The sequence below is a fragment of the Scyliorhinus torazame genome, chromosome 3, assembly GCF_047496885.1.
Source record: "Scyliorhinus torazame isolate Kashiwa2021f chromosome 3, sScyTor2.1, whole genome shotgun sequence".
In the NCBI taxonomy this organism is placed as follows: domain Eukaryota; kingdom Metazoa; phylum Chordata; class Chondrichthyes; order Carcharhiniformes; family Scyliorhinidae; genus Scyliorhinus; species Scyliorhinus torazame.
In genome coordinates, this window is record NC_092709.1 from 166,941,439 (window position 1) to 166,960,529 (window position 19,091).

At 48.1% G+C, this 19,091-nt stretch overlaps 1 protein-coding gene across 1 annotated transcript in view; it reads left to right on the forward strand.

The window, feature by feature from the left end:
* The window catches only part of zcchc4 (zinc finger, CCHC domain containing 4), a 113,035-nt gene that overhangs the window by 69,359 nt on the left and 24,585 nt on the right, over positions 1–19,091 (forward strand). The window contains exons 7-8 of the mRNA XM_072496515.1: positions 12,168–12,318; positions 18,658–18,755. Of these exons, the coding sequence (XP_072352616.1) occupies positions 12,168–12,318; positions 18,658–18,755 (249 nt within the window). The remainder of the gene's footprint in view (positions 1–12,167; positions 12,319–18,657; positions 18,756–19,091) is intronic.

The following is a 19,091-nucleotide window of genomic DNA, read 5'->3' on the forward strand; positions in this document are numbered from 1 at the left end:
GATTTGGTGCACTGTTGCACCTTGTGACGAATCCTGTAAATGTGTATTCTTGTAACACATAGTGCAATTTGCTGCTGGTAACCACAGTTTTGTATTAAAATCCCAGAGGCAGTGAAAATGTCCACTCTTGAGCAACAGCAAATCTGATGCAGTAAAATGTTTTTTAAAAGTTATGCTAGGATTATAGGTGCCACTAGGAAGGTCTGTATTTATTGCTTATCTGAGAGCATTTGTGGAGAGAGAAGCAGTTGATGTTTCATGTCATTTGCCATTAATTCCTGGTGAAAAGCCACATTCAAACCGCTGTAATCCATTAACTTGCTGCATGCTGTTTTGAACACAGTAAGAAGTCTTACAACACCAGGTTAAAGTACAACAGGTTTGTTTCGATATCACTAGCTTTCGGAGCGCTGCTCCTTCCTCAGGTGAATGAAGTGGTATGTTCCAGAAACATATATATAGACAGATTCAAAGATGCCAGACAATGCTTGGAAGACGAGCATTAGCAGGTGATTAAATCTTTACAGATTCAGAGATGGGGATAACCCCAGGTTAAAGAGAAGTGAATTGTGTCAAGCCAGGACAGTTGGTAGGATTTTGCAGGCCAGATGGTGGGGGATGAATGTAATGCGACATGAATCCCAGGTCCCGGTTGAGGCCACACTCATGTGTGCGGAACTTGGCTATAAGTTTCTGCTCGACGATTCTGTGTTGTCGCGCGTCCTGAAGGCCACCTTGGAGAACGCTTACCCGGAGATCAGAGGCTGAATGCCCTTGACTGCTGAAGTGTTCCCCGACTGGAAGGGAACATTCCTGCCTGGTGATTGTCGCGCGATGTCCATTCATTCGTTGTTACAGCGTCTGCATTGTCTCATCAATGTACCATGCTTCGGGACATCCTTTCCCACAGCGTATGAGGTAGACAACATTGGCCGAGTCGCACGAGTATGTACCTGGTGGGTGGTGTTCTCACGTGTGATAGTGGTATCCATGTCGATGATCTGGCACGTCTTGCAGAGATTGCCATGGCAGGGTTGTGTGGTGTTGTGGTCACTGTTCTGAAGGCTGGGTAGTTTGCTGCAAACAATGGTTTGTTTGAGGTTGCGCGGTTGTTTGAAGGCAAGTAGTGGGGGTGTGGGGATGACCTTGGCAAGATGTTCATCTTCATCGATGACGTGTTGAAGGCTGTGAAGAAGGTGTCGTAGTTTCTCTGGTCCGGGAAAGTACTGGACGATGAAGGGTATTCTGTCGGTTGTGTCCCATGTTTGTCTTCTGAGGAGGTTGGTGCGGTTTTTTGCTGTGGCGCGTTGGAACTGTCGATTGACGAGTCGAGCGCCATATCCCGTTCGTACGAGGGCATCTTTCAACGTCTGTAGATGTCTGTTACGCTCCTCCTCGTCTGAGCAGATCCTGTGTATACGGATAGCTTGTCCATAGGGGATGGCTTCTTTAATGTGTTTAGGGTGGAAGCTGGAGAAGTGGAGCATCGTGAGGTTATCCGTGGGCTTGGGGTAAAGCAAAGTGCTGAGGTGACTGTCCTTGATGGAGAAAAGTGTGTCCAAGAATGCAACTGATTTTGGAGAGTAGTCCATGGTGAGTTTGATGTTTGGATGGAACTTATTGATGTCATTGTGTAGTCGTTTCAGTGATTCTTCGCCGTGGGTCCAAAGGAAAAAAATGCCATCGATGTATCTAGTGTATAATGTCGGTTGAAGGTCCTGTGCGGTGAGTAGGTCTTGTTCAAACTTGTGCATGAAGATATTGGGGCGCGAATTTAGTCCCCATGGCTGTTCCGTGCGTCTGGATGAAGAACTTGTTGTCGAAGGTGAAGATGTTGTGATCCAGAATGAAGCAAATGAGTTGCAGAATTGCGTCTGGAGATTGGCAGTTGTCGGTGTTGAGTACTGAGGCTGTTGCAGCAATGCCGTCGTCATGGGGGATGCTGGTATAGAGTGCCGAGACGTCCATTGTGACGAGAAATGTTCCTGGTTCAACTGGTCCATGGGTGCTGAGTTTCTGTAGGAAGTCCGTCGTGTCGCGACAGAAGCTGGGCGTACCTTGTACGATGGGTTTTAAGATGATCTCCGGGTAAGCGTTCTCCAAGGCGGCCTTCAGGACGCGCGACAACGCAGAATCGCCGAGCAGAAACTTCTGGCCAAGTTCCGCACCCATGAGTGCGGCCTCAACCGGGACCTGGGATTCATGTCGCATTACATTCATCCCCCACCATCTGGCCTGCAAAATCCTACCAACTGTCCTGGCTTGACACAATTCACGCCTCTTTAACCTGGGGTTACCCCCACCTCTGGATCTGTAAAGATTTAATCACCTGCTAATGCTCGTATTCCAAGCATTGTCTGGCATCTTTGAATTTGTCTATATATATGTTTCTGGAACATACCTCTTCATTCACCTGAGGAAGGAGCAGCGCTCCGAAAGCTAGTGATATCGAAACAAACCTGTTGGACTTCTTACTGTCCAACGCCGGCATCTCCACATCATGCTGTTTTGAAGGAATAGCAGTGAATGTGGTGTACAAGGTATTCTGTAAAGCTGTCGATGAGGCACAACCAGGAAAAAACTGGAGAAGGTTGCAAATTATGGAATTACGGGGAGGGTAGCAAACTGGAATGAAAACTGGTTAGAAGGTCAATTGTGAGGTGGTACTATTTACACCAAAATGTAATAATTCTCGATGTATACATGTAATAATTGTATGGTGGAGGACCGGAGAATTTGGGTGTTCGGGTTCGCAAGACTTTGGATTTTATGGTCAAAGCTACAGAATAAAAAAAGTGAAGATGTGCCATTGAATCTATAAAACAGACGGCACGGGTGGCACAGTGGTTAGCACTGCTGCCTCACGGCGCTGAGTACCCGGGTTCGGTCCCGGCCCGGGGTTGCTGTCCGTGTGGAGTTTGCACATTCTCCCTGTGTTTGCGTTGGTCTCACCCCCACAACACAAAAATGTGCAGGGTAGATGGATTGGCCACGCTAAATTGCCCCTTAATTGGGGAAAAAAATAATCTATATTCTAAAATTTTATTAGGCAAGAGTTTGGGGTACCATGTGCACCATAGGAAAGGCGCTGCAAACCTATCACGTTCAGATCCTATCACGTTCTACTTGGTATGAGTACATGCAAATGTGAGAAATTTTGTAAAGTATGGGGTAGCTTTCATTTGAGATTACAGGATGTTTGATACAAATAGTTATCAGGAATAGATATTTACGACAAAGTGCAGAAGAAATATCTTTGCTCCGATGTCTTTGGGGTGTGGAATGTACAGCTGGATTTGGTGATTGAAGGAAAGACCATTCTAGAATAGGTTAGATAGCTGCCTTAAGGAAAACTAAATAAATAGATATGAGAATAGGGTCGGCTCATGGAATTCGACCAGCAGAATTACACCCACATTGATTGATTGGATCAAATGCTTGTGTCCATGTTTGAAATTCTTTATAATTCTTTATAATTTTTCACCACAAATCAATTTAACTGCTTAGGATGATCAGAATTCACATTGCACCAGTACGTTTTATCCTGCCAAAGCATGCTATTCTATTCCGAACAATCTCTTCTTGCCTACCCATCCCCACTTTTTGCATCATCTTCAATTCAATGTTATGATGCCTCTATTATTCTGCTGCATTACATGACTAATTTGTTAATGCACTACAAATTTAAAAGGACATTTTCTCCCAGCTTGCAGCTACATTATTTAATAGTTTGGGGATATCGGATGAGAATCCCAAACAGTTTTTAAATTTCTAAAATTAAGAGTGATGGCTCTGACCAATAGGTATCTTTTATATCAAAACAAATTTTTATTTAAACACAGAATTAGCCACACCAACATCAAAGAAATAGCTTTCTAATTAACAGTTAAACAGTTCTTAAATAGTAAGTTACTAATTCCAATTAAGCAACCCAACTACAATACAAAATCCGCTCATAAATAAAGTTAGAAACCAGGGTTACTTGCTTATCTGTACAGACCTTTGGGGAGAGAGACCCTTTCAGGAACAACCTGAAAATCCTTTGGTTTTGTCAGACTAAAATCCTATGGTAAACTGCTAAAACTACTGATGGACCTAGTTCCGCCCATTAATTAAGTCATCTGTATCCCACTAAGATGTCCCATACCCTGCTTAGCTCGGACTAAACACCATCTTTTAAATTATCAACATTATCAACACCCCCAGGGAATCTCCTGCAATCAAAACAATGTTCCGGGCTCCCGGTTGCGGCTATGCCTGGGTAGGTCACACGTTCGGCAGCTCCCACTGTGAACTGGCTTTTGGGCCCTTTTAAGGAGCCCCAGCGGCACTTGGACGACGATTCCGGTCGGGAAGGCAGCAGTGAGGTTCCCCCAACACTGTATGGAGTGGACAAGGAGCGGAACGGTCAAAAAGGCGGCACTGGAAAAGAGAGGAGAGCGGGTGCGGAAAAGCAAGATGGCGGCGGGTGGAGACCAAGCAGCGTGGGCTCAGTGATCTCGGGAGCAGCAGGAGTTTCTGAAAAGCTGCTTTGCGGAGTTGAAGGCGGAGATGTTGGCCCCTATGAAGGTGTCGATCGAGAGGCTGGTAGAGACCCAGAGGGCGCAGGGGACGGCGATTAAGGAGGTGCAGCAGAAAGCCTCTGATAACGAGGATCAGATCCTGGGCCTGGCGGTGAAAGTGGAGGCGCACGAGGCGCTGCACAGAAAATGGCAGGAAAAGTTCAAGGACCTGGAAAACAGGTCGAGGAGGAAGAATCTGCGGATTCTGGGTCTCCCTGAAGGCGTGGAGGATTCGGATGTCGGGGTGTACTTGGCTACGATGCTGGGCACGCTGATGGGCGCGGGAGCCTTCCCGAGGCCCCTGGAGCTGGATGGGGCACACTCAGTCCTGGCAAGGAGGCCGAGGGCGAATGAGCCGCCAAGGGCTGTGGTGGTGAGGTTTCACCGTTTAACCGACAGGGTGTGTGTCCATAAGACCATAAGACATAGGAGCGGAAGTAAAGCCATTCGGCCCATCGAGTCCACTCCACCATTCAATCATGGCTGATTTCAACTCCATTTACCCGCTCTCCCTCTCCATAGCCCTTAATTCCTCGAGAAATCAAGAATTTATCAACTTCTGTCTTAAAGACACTCAACGTCCCGGCCTCCACCGCCCTCTGTGGCAATGAATTCCACAGACCCACTACTCTCTGGCTGAAGAAATTTCTCCTCATCTCTGTTCTAAAGTGACTCCCTTTTATTCTAAGGCTATCCTGAGGTGGGCGAAGAAGGAGCAGAGTAGCAGGTGGGAGAACACTGAAATCCGCATCTACCAGGATTGGAGTGCAGAGCTGGCCAAGAAGAGGGCAGGATTCAACTGGGCCAAGGCGGTTCTCCATCGAAAGGGGGTGAAGGTTGGGCTGTTGCAGCCAGCGAGGCTGTGGGTCATGCATCAGGACCGACACCACTATTTTGATACGCGGACGAGTGTGGACCTTCATTCAAAATGAAAAGCTGGCCTCAAAATAGTGGTTTGCGGCAGGTTATGGGGATGCTGGGGAGTGGGAAGGGGCGATTTGATTTGATGTGTGTGTTTTCTGGGTATGTGTATTGATTTGGGAGGGGCTGTTCCCAGCGTTTGAAGGAGGGAGTGGGGGCCGGAGGCCCTGGGCCTTTAGGGATCGGGGAGAGGCTGCAGGAGAAAGGAGCTGTGCCACAGGGGCGGGGCCAGCCCAGGCAGGGAACGCGGGCTTTTTCCCGCGCAAAAGGGGAGGGGGGCGTAGCCCGAAGCGGGGGTTGGTACCGGACGGGAGCTCGCACTGGTTTGTAGGGGGAGTGGGGAGGGGGGGGACACGACTTTGAGGGGGAATTCAATCAGGGCATCGCCGGCAGAGGTGGGGGGAGCAGCCGGGGTCAGCAGGAGTCAGCTGGCCTACGGGAGTGCAATGGGGGGAGCAGGGGGGCTAAGCAATTGCCTGGCCCGGGGGGGGTGTCAGGGTTGCTGCTGTACTGACTGAGGGGGAGCTGGAGGCAAGAGGGAGAGTCGGAGCGGGGAGCCCCCGTCTGGGGCTGGAGAGTGCGGGAGGCTTGGGCACGTGGTTGGCCTAAGAAAGGAGATGGCTAGTTGGCCGGGGGGGTGGGGGGTGTCAAGGGGGCCCGGTTGCTTGCGCACTTAAAGGGACTGAAGGCAGATGTCGCTAAGTTGCAGGAGACGCACCTGAAGGTGGCGGATCAGATCAAGCTGAGGAAGGGATGGGTGGGGCAGGTCTTTCACTCTGGGCTGGATGCGAAGAACATCGGGGGGAGGGCCACAATCCTGGTAGCAAGCGGGTGATTTTCGAGGCAGTGTGTATTGTGGCGGATAAAGGGGGCCGTTATGTGATGGTGAGTGGCAGGCTACAGGGGGCCCGGGTGGTACTGGTCAATGTGTATGCCCCGAATTGGGACGATGCAGGGTTCATGAAGCGCATGCTAGGCCGGATCCCGGACCTGGAGGCAGGCAACCTGATAATGCGGGGGGACCTCAATACGGTACTGGACCCGGCACTGGATCGATCTAGGTCGGGCAAGAGGCCAGCTGCGGCCAAGGTTCTGAGGGGGTTTATGGATCAGATGGGGGGAGTGGACCCGTGGAGGTTTGCCAGGCCAGCGCGAGAGAGTTCTCCTTCTTTTCCCATGTGCACAAGGCCTATTCACGGATAGACTTCTTCGTGGTGAGTAGGGCATTGATCCCAAGAGTGGAGGGGACGGAATACTCGGCCATAGCGATTTCGCACCACGCCCCGCACTGGGTGGAGCTGGAATTGGGGGAGGAGAGGGGCCAGCGCCCGCTGTGGCGCATGGATGTGGGACTGCTGGCGGATGAGGCGGTCTGTGGGCAGGCCCGAGGGTGCATTCAAAGGTACATAAAGGCCAATGATAATGGGGAGGTACCGGTTAGTGTGGTCTGGGAGGCGCTGAAGGTGGTGGTGAGGGGAGAGCTAATTTCAATCAGGGCTCACAGGGAGAAGAGGGAGAGGATGGAGAGGGAGAGATTGGTGGGGGAGATACTGAGGGTGGATAGGAGGTACGCGGAATCCCCTGAAGAGGGGCTGCTGAAGGAGTGCTGGAGCCTCCAAATGGAGTTTGATTTGCTGACTACGGGGAAAGCTGAGGCCCAGTGGAGGAAGGTGCAGGGGGCAGCGTACGAGTATGGGGAGAAGGCGAGTCGGATGCTGGCGCGTCAGCTACGTCGGAAGGAGGCGGCTTGGGAAATTGGAGGAATCAGGAACAGAGAAGGGAACACGGTGCGGAGTCCAGCCAAAATAAATGAGGTCTTTAGGGATTTCTACAGGAACCTGTACAAGTCAGAACCCCCGGAGGGGGAGGGGAGGGGGGTGGGGGGGGATGCAGCGGTTCCTGGACCAATTGAGGTTTCCGAAGGTGGAGGGGGGACAGGTCAAAGGTTTGGGGGCCCCGATTGGGATGGAGGAGCTGGTTAAGGGGTTGTGGAGAATGCAGGCGGGCAAGGCCCCGGGGCCGGATGGGTTCCCGGTCGAATTCTATAGGAAGTTTGTGGAACTGTTGGGTCCGTTGTTGGTGAGAACCTTCAACGAGGCGAAGGAGGAAGGGATTCTTCCCCCGACGATGTCTCGGGCACTGATCTCGCTTATCCTCAAGCGGGACAAGGACCTGCTGCAGTGTGGCTCTTGTACGTCGATTTCGCTCCTCAATGTGGCCGCTAAGTTGCTGGCGAAGGTCCTGGCCACTAGGATTGAGGATTGTGTCCCGGGAGTGATACACTAGGACCAGACGGGGTTTGTGAAGGGCAGGCAATTGAATGCAAATGTGCGGAGGCTCCTGAATGTGATGCCCTTGGAGGGGGGGGGGGAGGCGAAAGTGGTGGCGGCAATGGACGTGGAGAAGGCCTTTGATCGGGTGGACTGGGAGTACCTGTGGGAAGTGCTGGGCAGGTTTGGGTTCGGGGAGGGGTTCATAGGGTGGGTCAAATTGTTGTACCAGGCCCCGGTGGCGAGCGTATCGACAAAGCGGCTGAGGTCAGAGTACTTCAGACTGTACCGTGGGACGAGACAGGGGTGCCCCCTGTCCCCCCTGCTGTTTGCCCTGGCAATTGAGCCACTGGCCATGGCACTAAGGGAGTCTAGAAACTGGAGGGGGTTGGTCCGGGGAGGGGAGGAGCATCCGGTCTCATTATATGCGGATGACCTGCTTTTGTATGTCGCGGATCCAGTGGAGGGGATGGCAGAGGTCATGCAGACCCTTGGGGAGTTTGGAGCCTTCTCGGGATACAAGCTCAATGTTGGGAAGAGCGAGCTCTTTGTGGTGCATGCGAGGGGTGGAGAGGAGTTTCCAGTATTTGGGTATCCAGGTGGCCAAGAGTTGGGGGGTCCTGCATAAGCTCAACTTGGCGCGGTTGGTGGATCAGATGGAGGAGGACGTTCGGAGATTGGACGTGTTGCCACTCTCTCTGGCGGGCAGGGTGCAGTCCATTAAGATGACGGTCCTCCCTATGTTCTTGTTCTTGTTCCAGTGCCTGCATATTCTCATCCCTAAGGCCTTTTTCAAGCGAGTGAGCAAGAGCATTATGGGGTTTGTATGGGCAAGTACGACCCCGAGGGTTAAGCGTCTGTTCTTGGAGCGCAGTCGGGGGGGGGGGGGGGGGGGGGGGGCTGGCGCTGCTGAATTTGTGTAGCTATTACTGGGCAGCTAATGTGGCAATGATTCGGAAATGGGTAATGGGGGGAGAGGGGGCGGCGTGGAAAAGGCTAGAGGCGGCGTCATGTGTAGGTACTAGCCTGGGGGCACTGGTGACGGCACCGTTGCCGCTACCGCTGACGTGGTACACTACGAGCCCGGTGGTGGCGGCGACATTGAGGATCTGGGGGCAGTGGAGACGGCACAGGGGGGAGGTGGGGGTCTCAATCTGGTCCCCCGATATGGAACAACCATAGGTTTGCACGGGCAGGATCGATGGCGGATTCCTAAGTTGGCATCGGGCGGGAATTAAAAGGACGGGGGACTGATTCATTGATGGGACTTTTGCCAGTCTGAGGGCGCTGGTGGAGAAATTTGGGTACCCCCGGGAAATGCCTTCAGGTATATGCAGGTTAGGGCGTTTGTGAGGAGGCAGGTGGGGGAATTCCCGCTGCTGCCTGCCCGGAGGATACAGGACAGGGTGATTTTGGGCGTGTGGGTCGGAGAGGGTAAGGTCTTGGCGATATACAAGGAGCTGCAGGAGGCGGAGGAAGCCTTGGTGGAGGAGCTGAAGGGCAAGTGGGAGGAGGAGCTGGGTGAGGTGCTGGATGAGGGCCTGTGGGCTGACGCCCTGAGCAGGGTTAATTCGTCCTCATCTGGTGCCAGGCTCAGCCTGATCCAGTTTAAAGTGGTGCACAGGGCGCATATGACAGGGGTGAGGATGTGTACGTTTTTTGGGGTAGAGGACAGGTGCGTGAGGTGTTCGGGGAGCCCAGCAAACCACGCCCATATGTTCTGGGCATGTCCGGCGCTTGCGGGGTTTTGGAGGGGCTTCGCAAAGGCTATGTCCAAGGTCTTGGATACTCGGGTAAAACCGAGTTGGGGATAGCAATATTTGGGGTGTCAGATGAGCCAGGAGTGCAGGAGCCGAAAGAAGCCGGAGTTCTGGCCTTTGCCTCTTTGGTAGCCCGGAGAAGGATCTTACTAATGTGGAAGAACACGAAGCCCCAAGCATGGAGGCTTGGATCAATGACATGGTGGGATTTCTCAGGTTGGAGAAGGTAAAGTTTGCCTTGCGAGGGTCTATGCAGGGGTTTTCCAGGCGGTGGCAACCGTTCCTGGACTTTGTCGCGGAACGTTAGGTGGAGGTCAATAGCAGCAGCAACCCGGGGGGGGGGGGGGGGGCGGGTTTTCTTGTTTGGTTTATGTAAGGGGTGTTTGCCCCATTTTGTTCTTAATTTGTTAAATCGTTTTAGGGTTAGAGGATTAAATTGCTTTGTTGGCGTATTGCCCTTTTTATTTTTATTTTATATATTTTCATTCCTTTTTGGAGTGTTCTGTAAAAATTATTGAAAAACTTTGAATAAACATATTTTTTAAAAAACAATGTTCCATTAGCCACCTCTATAAACAAATAAATAGTTATAATCAACAATTACCTCACCTTTTATGACATCTTAATTACGTCTTTAGTAGACACGCTGCCTTATATGTATTTTAAACTAAGGTTTTTAATAATATTGCTGCAAATCATATTTAGAAAAGAATCGATTCTCCTTGTCTCATCCTGGTTCTTGATGAATTACTTTATATCTTTGTCCTCTGATTTCTGACCCCCCCCCCCCTTTTCCCCCTCCACACTGGTAGAAACAGTTTCTTCCTATTTACTCTCTCAAATCCTTAATGACTTTAGATTTCCCCTGAACCTTCTCTGTTCTAAGGCGAGCAATCCCAGTTTCTCTGGACTTTTCACGTAATTGAAGTCACGTACAGTTCCTGACTTATTCCTCAGGACCATGCTGATTCCTTTCTCGCTTTTCTCTCTCCCGTCACACAGTTGGGTCCAAATGCAGAGACTCATGAGGCTTGAACAGATGGCAATAAAGCAGTGTGTTGATCGAGCTCGTCTTGTATCACGTCACCACTGCATTGTTATGATATTGCCATCTGCTTCCATCTCTAAATAGGAGGGAGGAATTAAAGCAGCTTCGTTCAGCTGGAAGTGAATTGAATTACAGTGAGACAGTGTGTACAATCATTATTGTTAATTATTTCATGGTGCTCCCTCTGAGCCATGTCCAGGAACAAATTTGAAAATAACTGCTTGTGAGCAAAGCCAAAGATTAGAGTATCTTTTATGCAGTGATTTAATTTGCACATTGCACCATATTATCTTCATCACTCCATTGTTTCCAAAAATAAATGCACTTCATCTGGATCTTTTCAACATCTACAATTATCATTCTACGTGAGGAAATATTTTATTCCCATTAAATATTTTATAATGTATTAATGGTGTTACACAGTTAAAAGGCAAAGCAGTCGTCATAATATTATAACTTTTTTATTCATTATGGGATGTGGGCGTTGCTAGCTAGATCAGCATTTATTGCCCATCCCTAATTGCCCTTGAGAAGGTGGTGATGAGCTCCCGCCTTAAACTGCTGTGTAGGTACATCCACGGTGCCGTTAGGGAGGGAGATCCAGGATTTTGACCCAACGACAGTGAACGAATGGCGATATATTTCCAAGTCGGGATGGCTTGGAGGGGAAACCCAGATGGTGGTGTTCCCATGTGTCTTCTGAATGGTAGCAGTTATGGTTTTGGAAGGTGCCGTTTCCTGAGTCTTTGTCAGTCGCTACCTACGGTGCATCTTGTCGGTGGTGCACACAGCTGCTACTGTGCGTCAGTGGGGAGGAATAATAATAATCGCTTATTGTCACAAGTAGGCTTCAATGAAGTTACTGTGAAAAGCCCCTGGTCGCCACATTCCGGCGCATGTTCGGGAAGGCTGGTACGGGAAGTGAATGTTTGTTGAAGGGGTTCCAATCAAGTAGGCTGCTTTGACCTGGATGGTGTTGAGCTTCTTGAGTGTTGTTGGAGCTGCACTCCTAACTTGTGCCTTGTAAATGCTGGACAGGCTTTGGGGAGTCAGGGGTGAGTTACTTGCTGCAGGATTCCCAGCCTCTGACCTGCTCTTGCAGCCACAGTATTTGTATGGTTGGTCCTGTTCAGTTTCTGGTCAATGGTAACCCCTCCAGGCTGTTGATAGTGGGTGATTCAGTGTTGGTAATGCCTTTGAATATCATGGGCGATGGTTTGATAGTCTCTTATTGGAAATGGCCATGCCTGGCACTTGTGTGGAATGAATGTTACTTTCCACTTGTTAGCCCAAACCTGGATATTGTCCAGGTCTTTCTGCATTTGGACATGAATTGCTTCAGTATCTGCGGCGTCTTGAATGGTGCTGAACATTGTGGAAACATCGATGAACATCCCTACATCTGACCTTATGATGGAAGGAAGGTCATTGATGAAGCAACTGAAGATGTTTGAGCCTCGGGCAATTATATATCAAAGTACAAATGTTGTTAATACTTGTTTCATCTATCATTTTTTTTTAATGTAGTTGTTAGTAAAGCTGTCCGAACCTGTTTGAAAATTGCACATGTGCCTGTACCCTGATTTACTTTATTAACTTTTCATAGTCTGCCTCTGAAGCATTTCAAACATTCTTGTGCCAAGACAAGGGAGAGCCTATTATCATGGTGACTGACCCACCGTTTGGCGGCTTAGTGGAGGCTCTTGCCCACAGCTTCAAGAAGATTGTTGGCGTATGGAAGACTTCACGGAATGAAAGTATGGAATCTCAGTACAATGTGTACGCACATGTATGGTGTAGGCATATTTTGCATTTGGGAACATTGGGAATTTGAGTAGGCCAGACAGTTCCTGAAATACACTTATTATTTGATTGATACATTAAAGAAGAATGTCCTATTTGGTGTCCTTCATCTCAATTCCAATTATCTGCCTGTACACTGTATCCTTTGGTACTTTTACCTCACAATATCTGTCTAACTTAGTCTTGGAAACTAATTGTCATTACATTGATGGGGAAGTGCATTCCAGATTTCTATCACCGCTTGTGTGAGAAAGTACTTCTTAATTTCACTCCTCGATGGCTTAGCTTTACTTTAAGATTTTATTTCCTTGTTCTTAATTCCCTATCAAAGGAAATAGTCTCTGCAGATCTACCCTATCAAATCATTTTCACATTTTCAACATGTTGATCTTAATTCCCTAAGCCCTGGTATCATTCTATATGCGCTGTACCCTTTCCAAGGACAATATGTACTTCCTGAGTGCAGTGACCAAAACTGAACAAGGCTCGATACAACTGAAGCATCACTTACTTCTGTAAGGGCAGGTTGTGCCCTTTACATCAAGATCTGGGTCATTAATAATATCAAGAAGAATGAGGATCCCGACACCTGGGGAACTCCACTACATACCTTCCTTCAGTCCAAAAACATCCAATAACCACTACTCTGTTACCTGACTCAGCCAAATTGTATTCACATGTCTACTATCCCTTTTATTCCATGAACTCTAAATTTTCTCACAAGTCTGTTGTACGGTACTTTACCAAATTCCTTTGGAAGTCCATGTCCACCACATCAACAACATTACCCTCATCGACACTCTGTCACCTCTTCAGAAAAACTCCGGCAAGTTAGTTAAAACAATATTTTGTTAACAAATCCATGCTGGCTTTTCTTAATTAACACCCATTTGTCCAAGCGATAGGTTTGTCCCAAATTATTGTTTTTTTTAAAAAAAGTATTCCGATTCAACAAATTTCCAACAATTTTACAATATAAGACAACCCCACAAAATCTCCCAAACATCCCCCCACCCTCAACAGTCAATGGTAACCAACTCTCGAAAATGCATGATGTACAAACTCCAACAATTGTCGAACCCATTACTTGTCCCCCTCAGAGCAAACTTCACCTTTTCCAGGATTAGAAACCAGGTTCCCCGCCACACAGAAGCACAGGGTGGAGAAGCTGACCTCCACCCCAACAAGATCCACCTACGAGCAATCAGTGAGGTGAAGGCTGAAATATCTGCCCCTCACCCTCCTGCAGCTCTGGTCAGTCCGACACTCCGAATATGGCTTATTTTTTTAAAAAAAACATTTTATTAAGGCATTTATAATTTTATACTAATACCAGTAAACAGTACAAATACAAATATAAACATAATGCAAAGACCGCCTCCCTCACAAGTCCCACCTCCTCGAAACAATAATCTAACTCCCCACCCGCCACCTCTGCTGCCAGTTAGTTTTCTCCAAAGAAGTTGCCAAATGGCTGCCACCTCCGGCCGAACCCTAGCTTTGACCCTCTTAGGGCGAACTTTATTTTCTCAAGTCTGAGAAACCAAGCCATGTCACTAAGCCAGATCTCTGAATTCGGGGGCTTCGAGTCCCTCCACGCTAACAGTATCCGTCTCCGGGCTACCAAGGAGGCAAAGGCCAAGACGTCAGCCTCTCTCACCAGACTCTCAGGGCTGCCACTACCACCGGGCTTGTGCAGTACCGGGCCGGTGAGAACGGCAGAGGTGCCGTTACCAATGCCCCCAAACTTTATCCTTGCATGATGCCACCTCTACTCGCTCCCATACCGGGGACCCCCCACTACCCACTTCCTAATCATGGCTATATTTGCTGCCCAGTAATAGTTGCTAAAGTTCGGCAGCGCCAACCCCACCCTCCCCTCAGACACGCTCCAGCAACACTTTCTTCACTTGCAGGGTTTTACCCGCCCACAAAACCAGAAATCACCTTGTTTCCATGTTTAAAAAAGGCCCTTGGGATAAAGATAGGGAGGCACTGAAAAACAAACAGAAACCTCGGGAGGACCGTCATTTCTGGATATGGCTTCTAGGCGACCGGGCTCCACATCCACATGTAAAACCCACAAAATGGTGCTGAACCCCGTCCTCCAAAACCTTATCTAGCTTTGGCCAGGACCAAAACATGCATGTGGTTCACAGGGCGCTCCCATATCATTCACAGACATTCTCCAGCCCTTCAAACAGCTGGTTCATCTTAGATTTTGTAGGTGCGCCCTGTACACTACCTTCAACTGTATCAGCCCTCGCCTTGTGCATGAAGTCCCCAAGTCACCCCCCCCCCCCCCCCCCCCCCCCCCCCCCCCCCCGCTCCAGTCTTGCACCTTCTCTGCATTTGCTGCCAAATAATAGGTAGAGAGCTCTTTCAGATGATCGCTGTTTAATCAATGGGCCGAATAGCCGCCTCCTGCACTGTAGGGTTTCTGGTATCAGCCATGAGTCTAAGGAAGACTATTGCCATTGCCTCCACAATTTTCACTTGTATTTCCGTCAATACCCTAGGATGCATCTCATCTGCTTCTGGTGCCTTATCAACCTCCAGCTTAGTTAGCCGATCCAATATCTTCTCTTTATCAATTTTAAATCCTTCTAGTGTTTTAAGTATCTCCTCTTTCGCCATGCCCTGGGGAGCAGCTTCTTCCTTAGTAGACAGATGCAACTTATTCATTTAAATTCCTTTCTTTTAGTTTCTAATTGGCCCCACTCCTTTTATCACCCTTTTACTATTTATTTATTTAAAATTTAGAGTACCCAATTATTTTTTTTCCAATTAAGGGGCAATTTAGCGTGGCCAATCCACCAAACCTGCACATCTTTTGGGTTGTGGGGGTGAGACCCACGCAGACTCTGGGAGAATGTGCAAACTCCACACAGATAGTGATCCGGGGCCGGGATCGAACACGGGTGCTAAGCGTCGTAGACCCTTTTACTACTTATGTACCCATGATTCCCTTTTATATTAGCTGCCAGTCTCTTCTCATGTTCTCTCTTTTATTTTTCACTGCCTCTTTGAACGTTCGATATGCAACCTGGTTCTTCACTGTACTATCCCCGGACATCTGTCATAAGCATACTTTTCTTTATGTTAATTTCTACCTCTTTTGTCATTCAGCAATGGTTTGTTTGCCTTTCCTTTCCCCTTTGTGGGAATATACCTTGACTGTGCCTGATCTAGATCCTCTTTGAAGGTAGCCCATTGTTCACCTTTTTCCTACCAACTGATTCCCATTTATTTTGCCCAAATCCATTCTCACCTAATTGTGAGAAGGCCAACTGCAGCTAATTATTCTTACTCTGAATTGTTCTTTGTCCTTTTCCATAACCAAGCTAAAGATACAATGATCCTTGTCCCCTAAATATTCCCAGCTCACACTTGATCCACTTGGCCCACCTTATTCCCAAGAACCATGTCAAGCTGTGGTTCCTTTCTCATTGACTGGAAACATACTACTGAAGAAAATTCTCCTGAACACACTCTAGGAATGCTTGCCCCTTTGTTCCTTTTACACTACTACCATCCCAGTTTATATTCCCCCATTATCACTACTCCATAATGTTTTCACCGCTGTGAAATTTCCTTGCAGATTTGTTCCTCTACATCTTTCCCACCAGTTGGTAGCCTATAGGCTGCAAGCAATGTAATTGCACCTTTTATATTCCTTAGCTCTAGTCAAATGGATTCTGTCCTTCACCCCTGTAGGACATCCTCTTTCTCTAGCAGTGCAATACTCTTAATCAATACCACTACCCCTCCCCTTCCCTTTCTATCTTTACTGAACACCTTGTATGCAGGAATATTTAACGCCCAGTCCTGCCCTCCTTTGAATCAAGTCTTTATTATAACCACAACATGTTTTCGCATGGCAATCTGTGCCTGTAACTGATCAATCTTGCCACACGCTGTGCATTCATATACATGCACTGTAACCCTTAATTAGATTGTATTACTTTCTCCCTTACTCTGAATCCATTTAATAATTTAGTATTCCCTACTCTGGAGCTATCTTTCTCTCCCAGTATTCTGTGCAACTTGATAGTTCTCTCTGAGATTGCCTCCTTGTTCCCAGACCCCTGTCAACTTACTATAAACCCTCCCCAATAGCTTAAGCTAAGGTGTGAACCTGATTTGTACATCAAAAGGTCTCTGGATGCAATTTTTAAAATATCTTTGGGCATGGAAGCAAAATACACAAGTAATATTAATGTTCTTGAGTTGTAGGGCACGATCTAATGGAAACGTTTTGAAGTGTCATTTCTGGCTGGTTTTGCTGGAGGTTTCTCCCCGGCTCTGTCACCGAGTTTCCAACCGCTATCTAACCATACTTAGTCACTTTTTTAGGTCCTGGGGAATTTTTTGCTGGGCTAGCCCACACTAGGAATTATTTTCATCACTGGGGAGCTGAACTCACTGGCCAGACTGGCTACTCCAAGATCAGGCCACCATTTTGAAAGCGTGCCCTGATCGCTAAGTGGGCTTGAGAGTCCCCCACACTCCCACCCACGGGCAATGTTTCCCCCCCCCCCCCCCCCCACACACAATGGCATTACTGCCACACTCTCCAAGTGATGACACCCCGCTATGGGTGCGCTGAGGACTCCCCCTTTTTTTAGGCCTTCCCGCGTCCCTTTTGGGGCCCCTACCCCTCTCGGGACCCCACCCTTCACCCCCCACCCCTCCATGCTTCATATCTCCACCCTCCTTTCATGGGCATGGCTCCACCTCAGGCCCTGACCCTTGGACGTGCCATCCAGACAACCTGAATTCTACTGCTGGCTGCAATGCCAGGTTGGTGGCGGCAGTGCCAAGATGCCCACCCTGCCCTGCTTTTGACCACCCAGGGGACTCCGATGGCCCGGGAGAGCCCCTGGGTGCCATTCCACCTGGTCCACATTTGTGTGAACCAGTACTGAACGGCGTCCAGCTGGAGTCTCCCTAAGGAGGCCAGTAGATGCCGGGAGTCCGATAGATCCCGGGTCAGCATGCCTAAGCGGTTTTCAAACCTACTTAGGCTTACGTGGCTTAGTCCCACCCATTGTGGGTGAGATCCTGATCACAATGCCTCAAGATCTACCTCTGGGTAGATCTCACAAGTCATACTGGCTGTTGGGAAGCCCGTGGGGGAGGCCTCTTCATCTATTGGCCATGTCGTGCTCCTGTTCGTGTACAATGCGGCCGGTAGATTGCGCCCCCGTTTTGAAATCTAATGCAGCTATGGCAAAAATGAATGAGCTAATGAGTATTGGGGATATTATTGGGTAGGAGAGATGATGATTGAAGAGGAAAATAACTGCCAATTTATACTGATCTGAAAGGGCCTCTATCTGGTTGTTGATTCAGGTCAGTTAGTTGGTTTGTTGACTGACATTGCTTTTGCTCTGATCTGATTTTGGAAGCCATGAGCCGCACTGTCAGCCATTTACATTTCTCAGTCTTGCTTCCTTCATCTTGATGGTAGACTTGTTAACATAGTTTTTCTTATGTGTCTGTGAGTCTGCCACCCAATGAGACAATAGGATATAGCACCTTAAATGATGGGTGCAGGCAGCCGAGTGCCTGCCTTCTGGGATCAGAATAAATTACAATTTCAGTGTAAAAAGGTTAAAAGCAGGTAAATTAACGTTTTTACACTGAAATGTGAGTGTTTTTAAAGAGGGCCTGGTTTGAGGATCTGTAGTGGGTTCCAGGTAGTTTAGTACAACCTGAGCTAATCGGAATGCCTTGATTCCTATGTAGAGATGGTCACGGCAATGCTACCTGTTTCAAACCATTACCCTGGTATGGGTTTATGTGGATAGATAGTGAAAGAATTATGAATTAGTCCCACTCTCTTGTTTTCCCCAGTGTCCTGACGATTTTTCTTTTCCAAGCATTGATGCAGTTGCCTTTTGAAAGTTACTGTTGAATCTGCTTCTGCCACCCTCACAGGCAATGCATTCCAAATCATACCTTCAAAAAATAAATTCTCCTCTTCTCCTGCCTGGCTTTTTACCCTTCAAAAGATAAATCCTCTTAATACTTTAGCCTCTCTCAAATTGCCGCTCAATCCCCTATATTTAAGGAATGTCGCCTTTCTTCATAATTTACTCTTTTACAGCTCAGAGAATGCATGGCAACTGCTATAATTTCTGGTTCGACTTTTGTTTTATTTGTTCAGATTTTTTTTTAAATAGGGGAAGAACTTGCAGAGATGTATGTAAATGGCAGTTCTTATTTCGTTCTCATTCTGAGGAAGTTGGCACTTTAATACCTTCTCATTATGTTTTGTTTTCATTCAGTTGATCATGCGGAGTTGCCAATATTTTGGATTTTCCCATACTTTTTTGAACCTCGCATTCTGCGATGTTTCCCATCTTTGAGCATGCTGGATTACCAGGTGAGCAGCTTCTCTGTATATTTGGCGATCCCACTGTCTGCAAATGTTATGCTTCATTGTGATTCAATCCAAGTTTAAAGTTAGATCAGCACACAAATTGCAACATGTTACTCAGCAAGTGGTATTTTTTGATATAGTTCAAATAAGCTGAGGTGGAGATGAGTAAACATGTAGCCCGAGATGGGCTGAGCTTATTTGTCTTTTCGGTGGGAAAACCGATGGTTCTTCCTGAACAGGGGAGCTTGAAGTTCATTTGCGGGACCATTAAACAGCCAGGAACGGAAACTGTCAAATGCTGCCCCAGTGCAATAGTCTGATTATTGTGAATGGTCATCA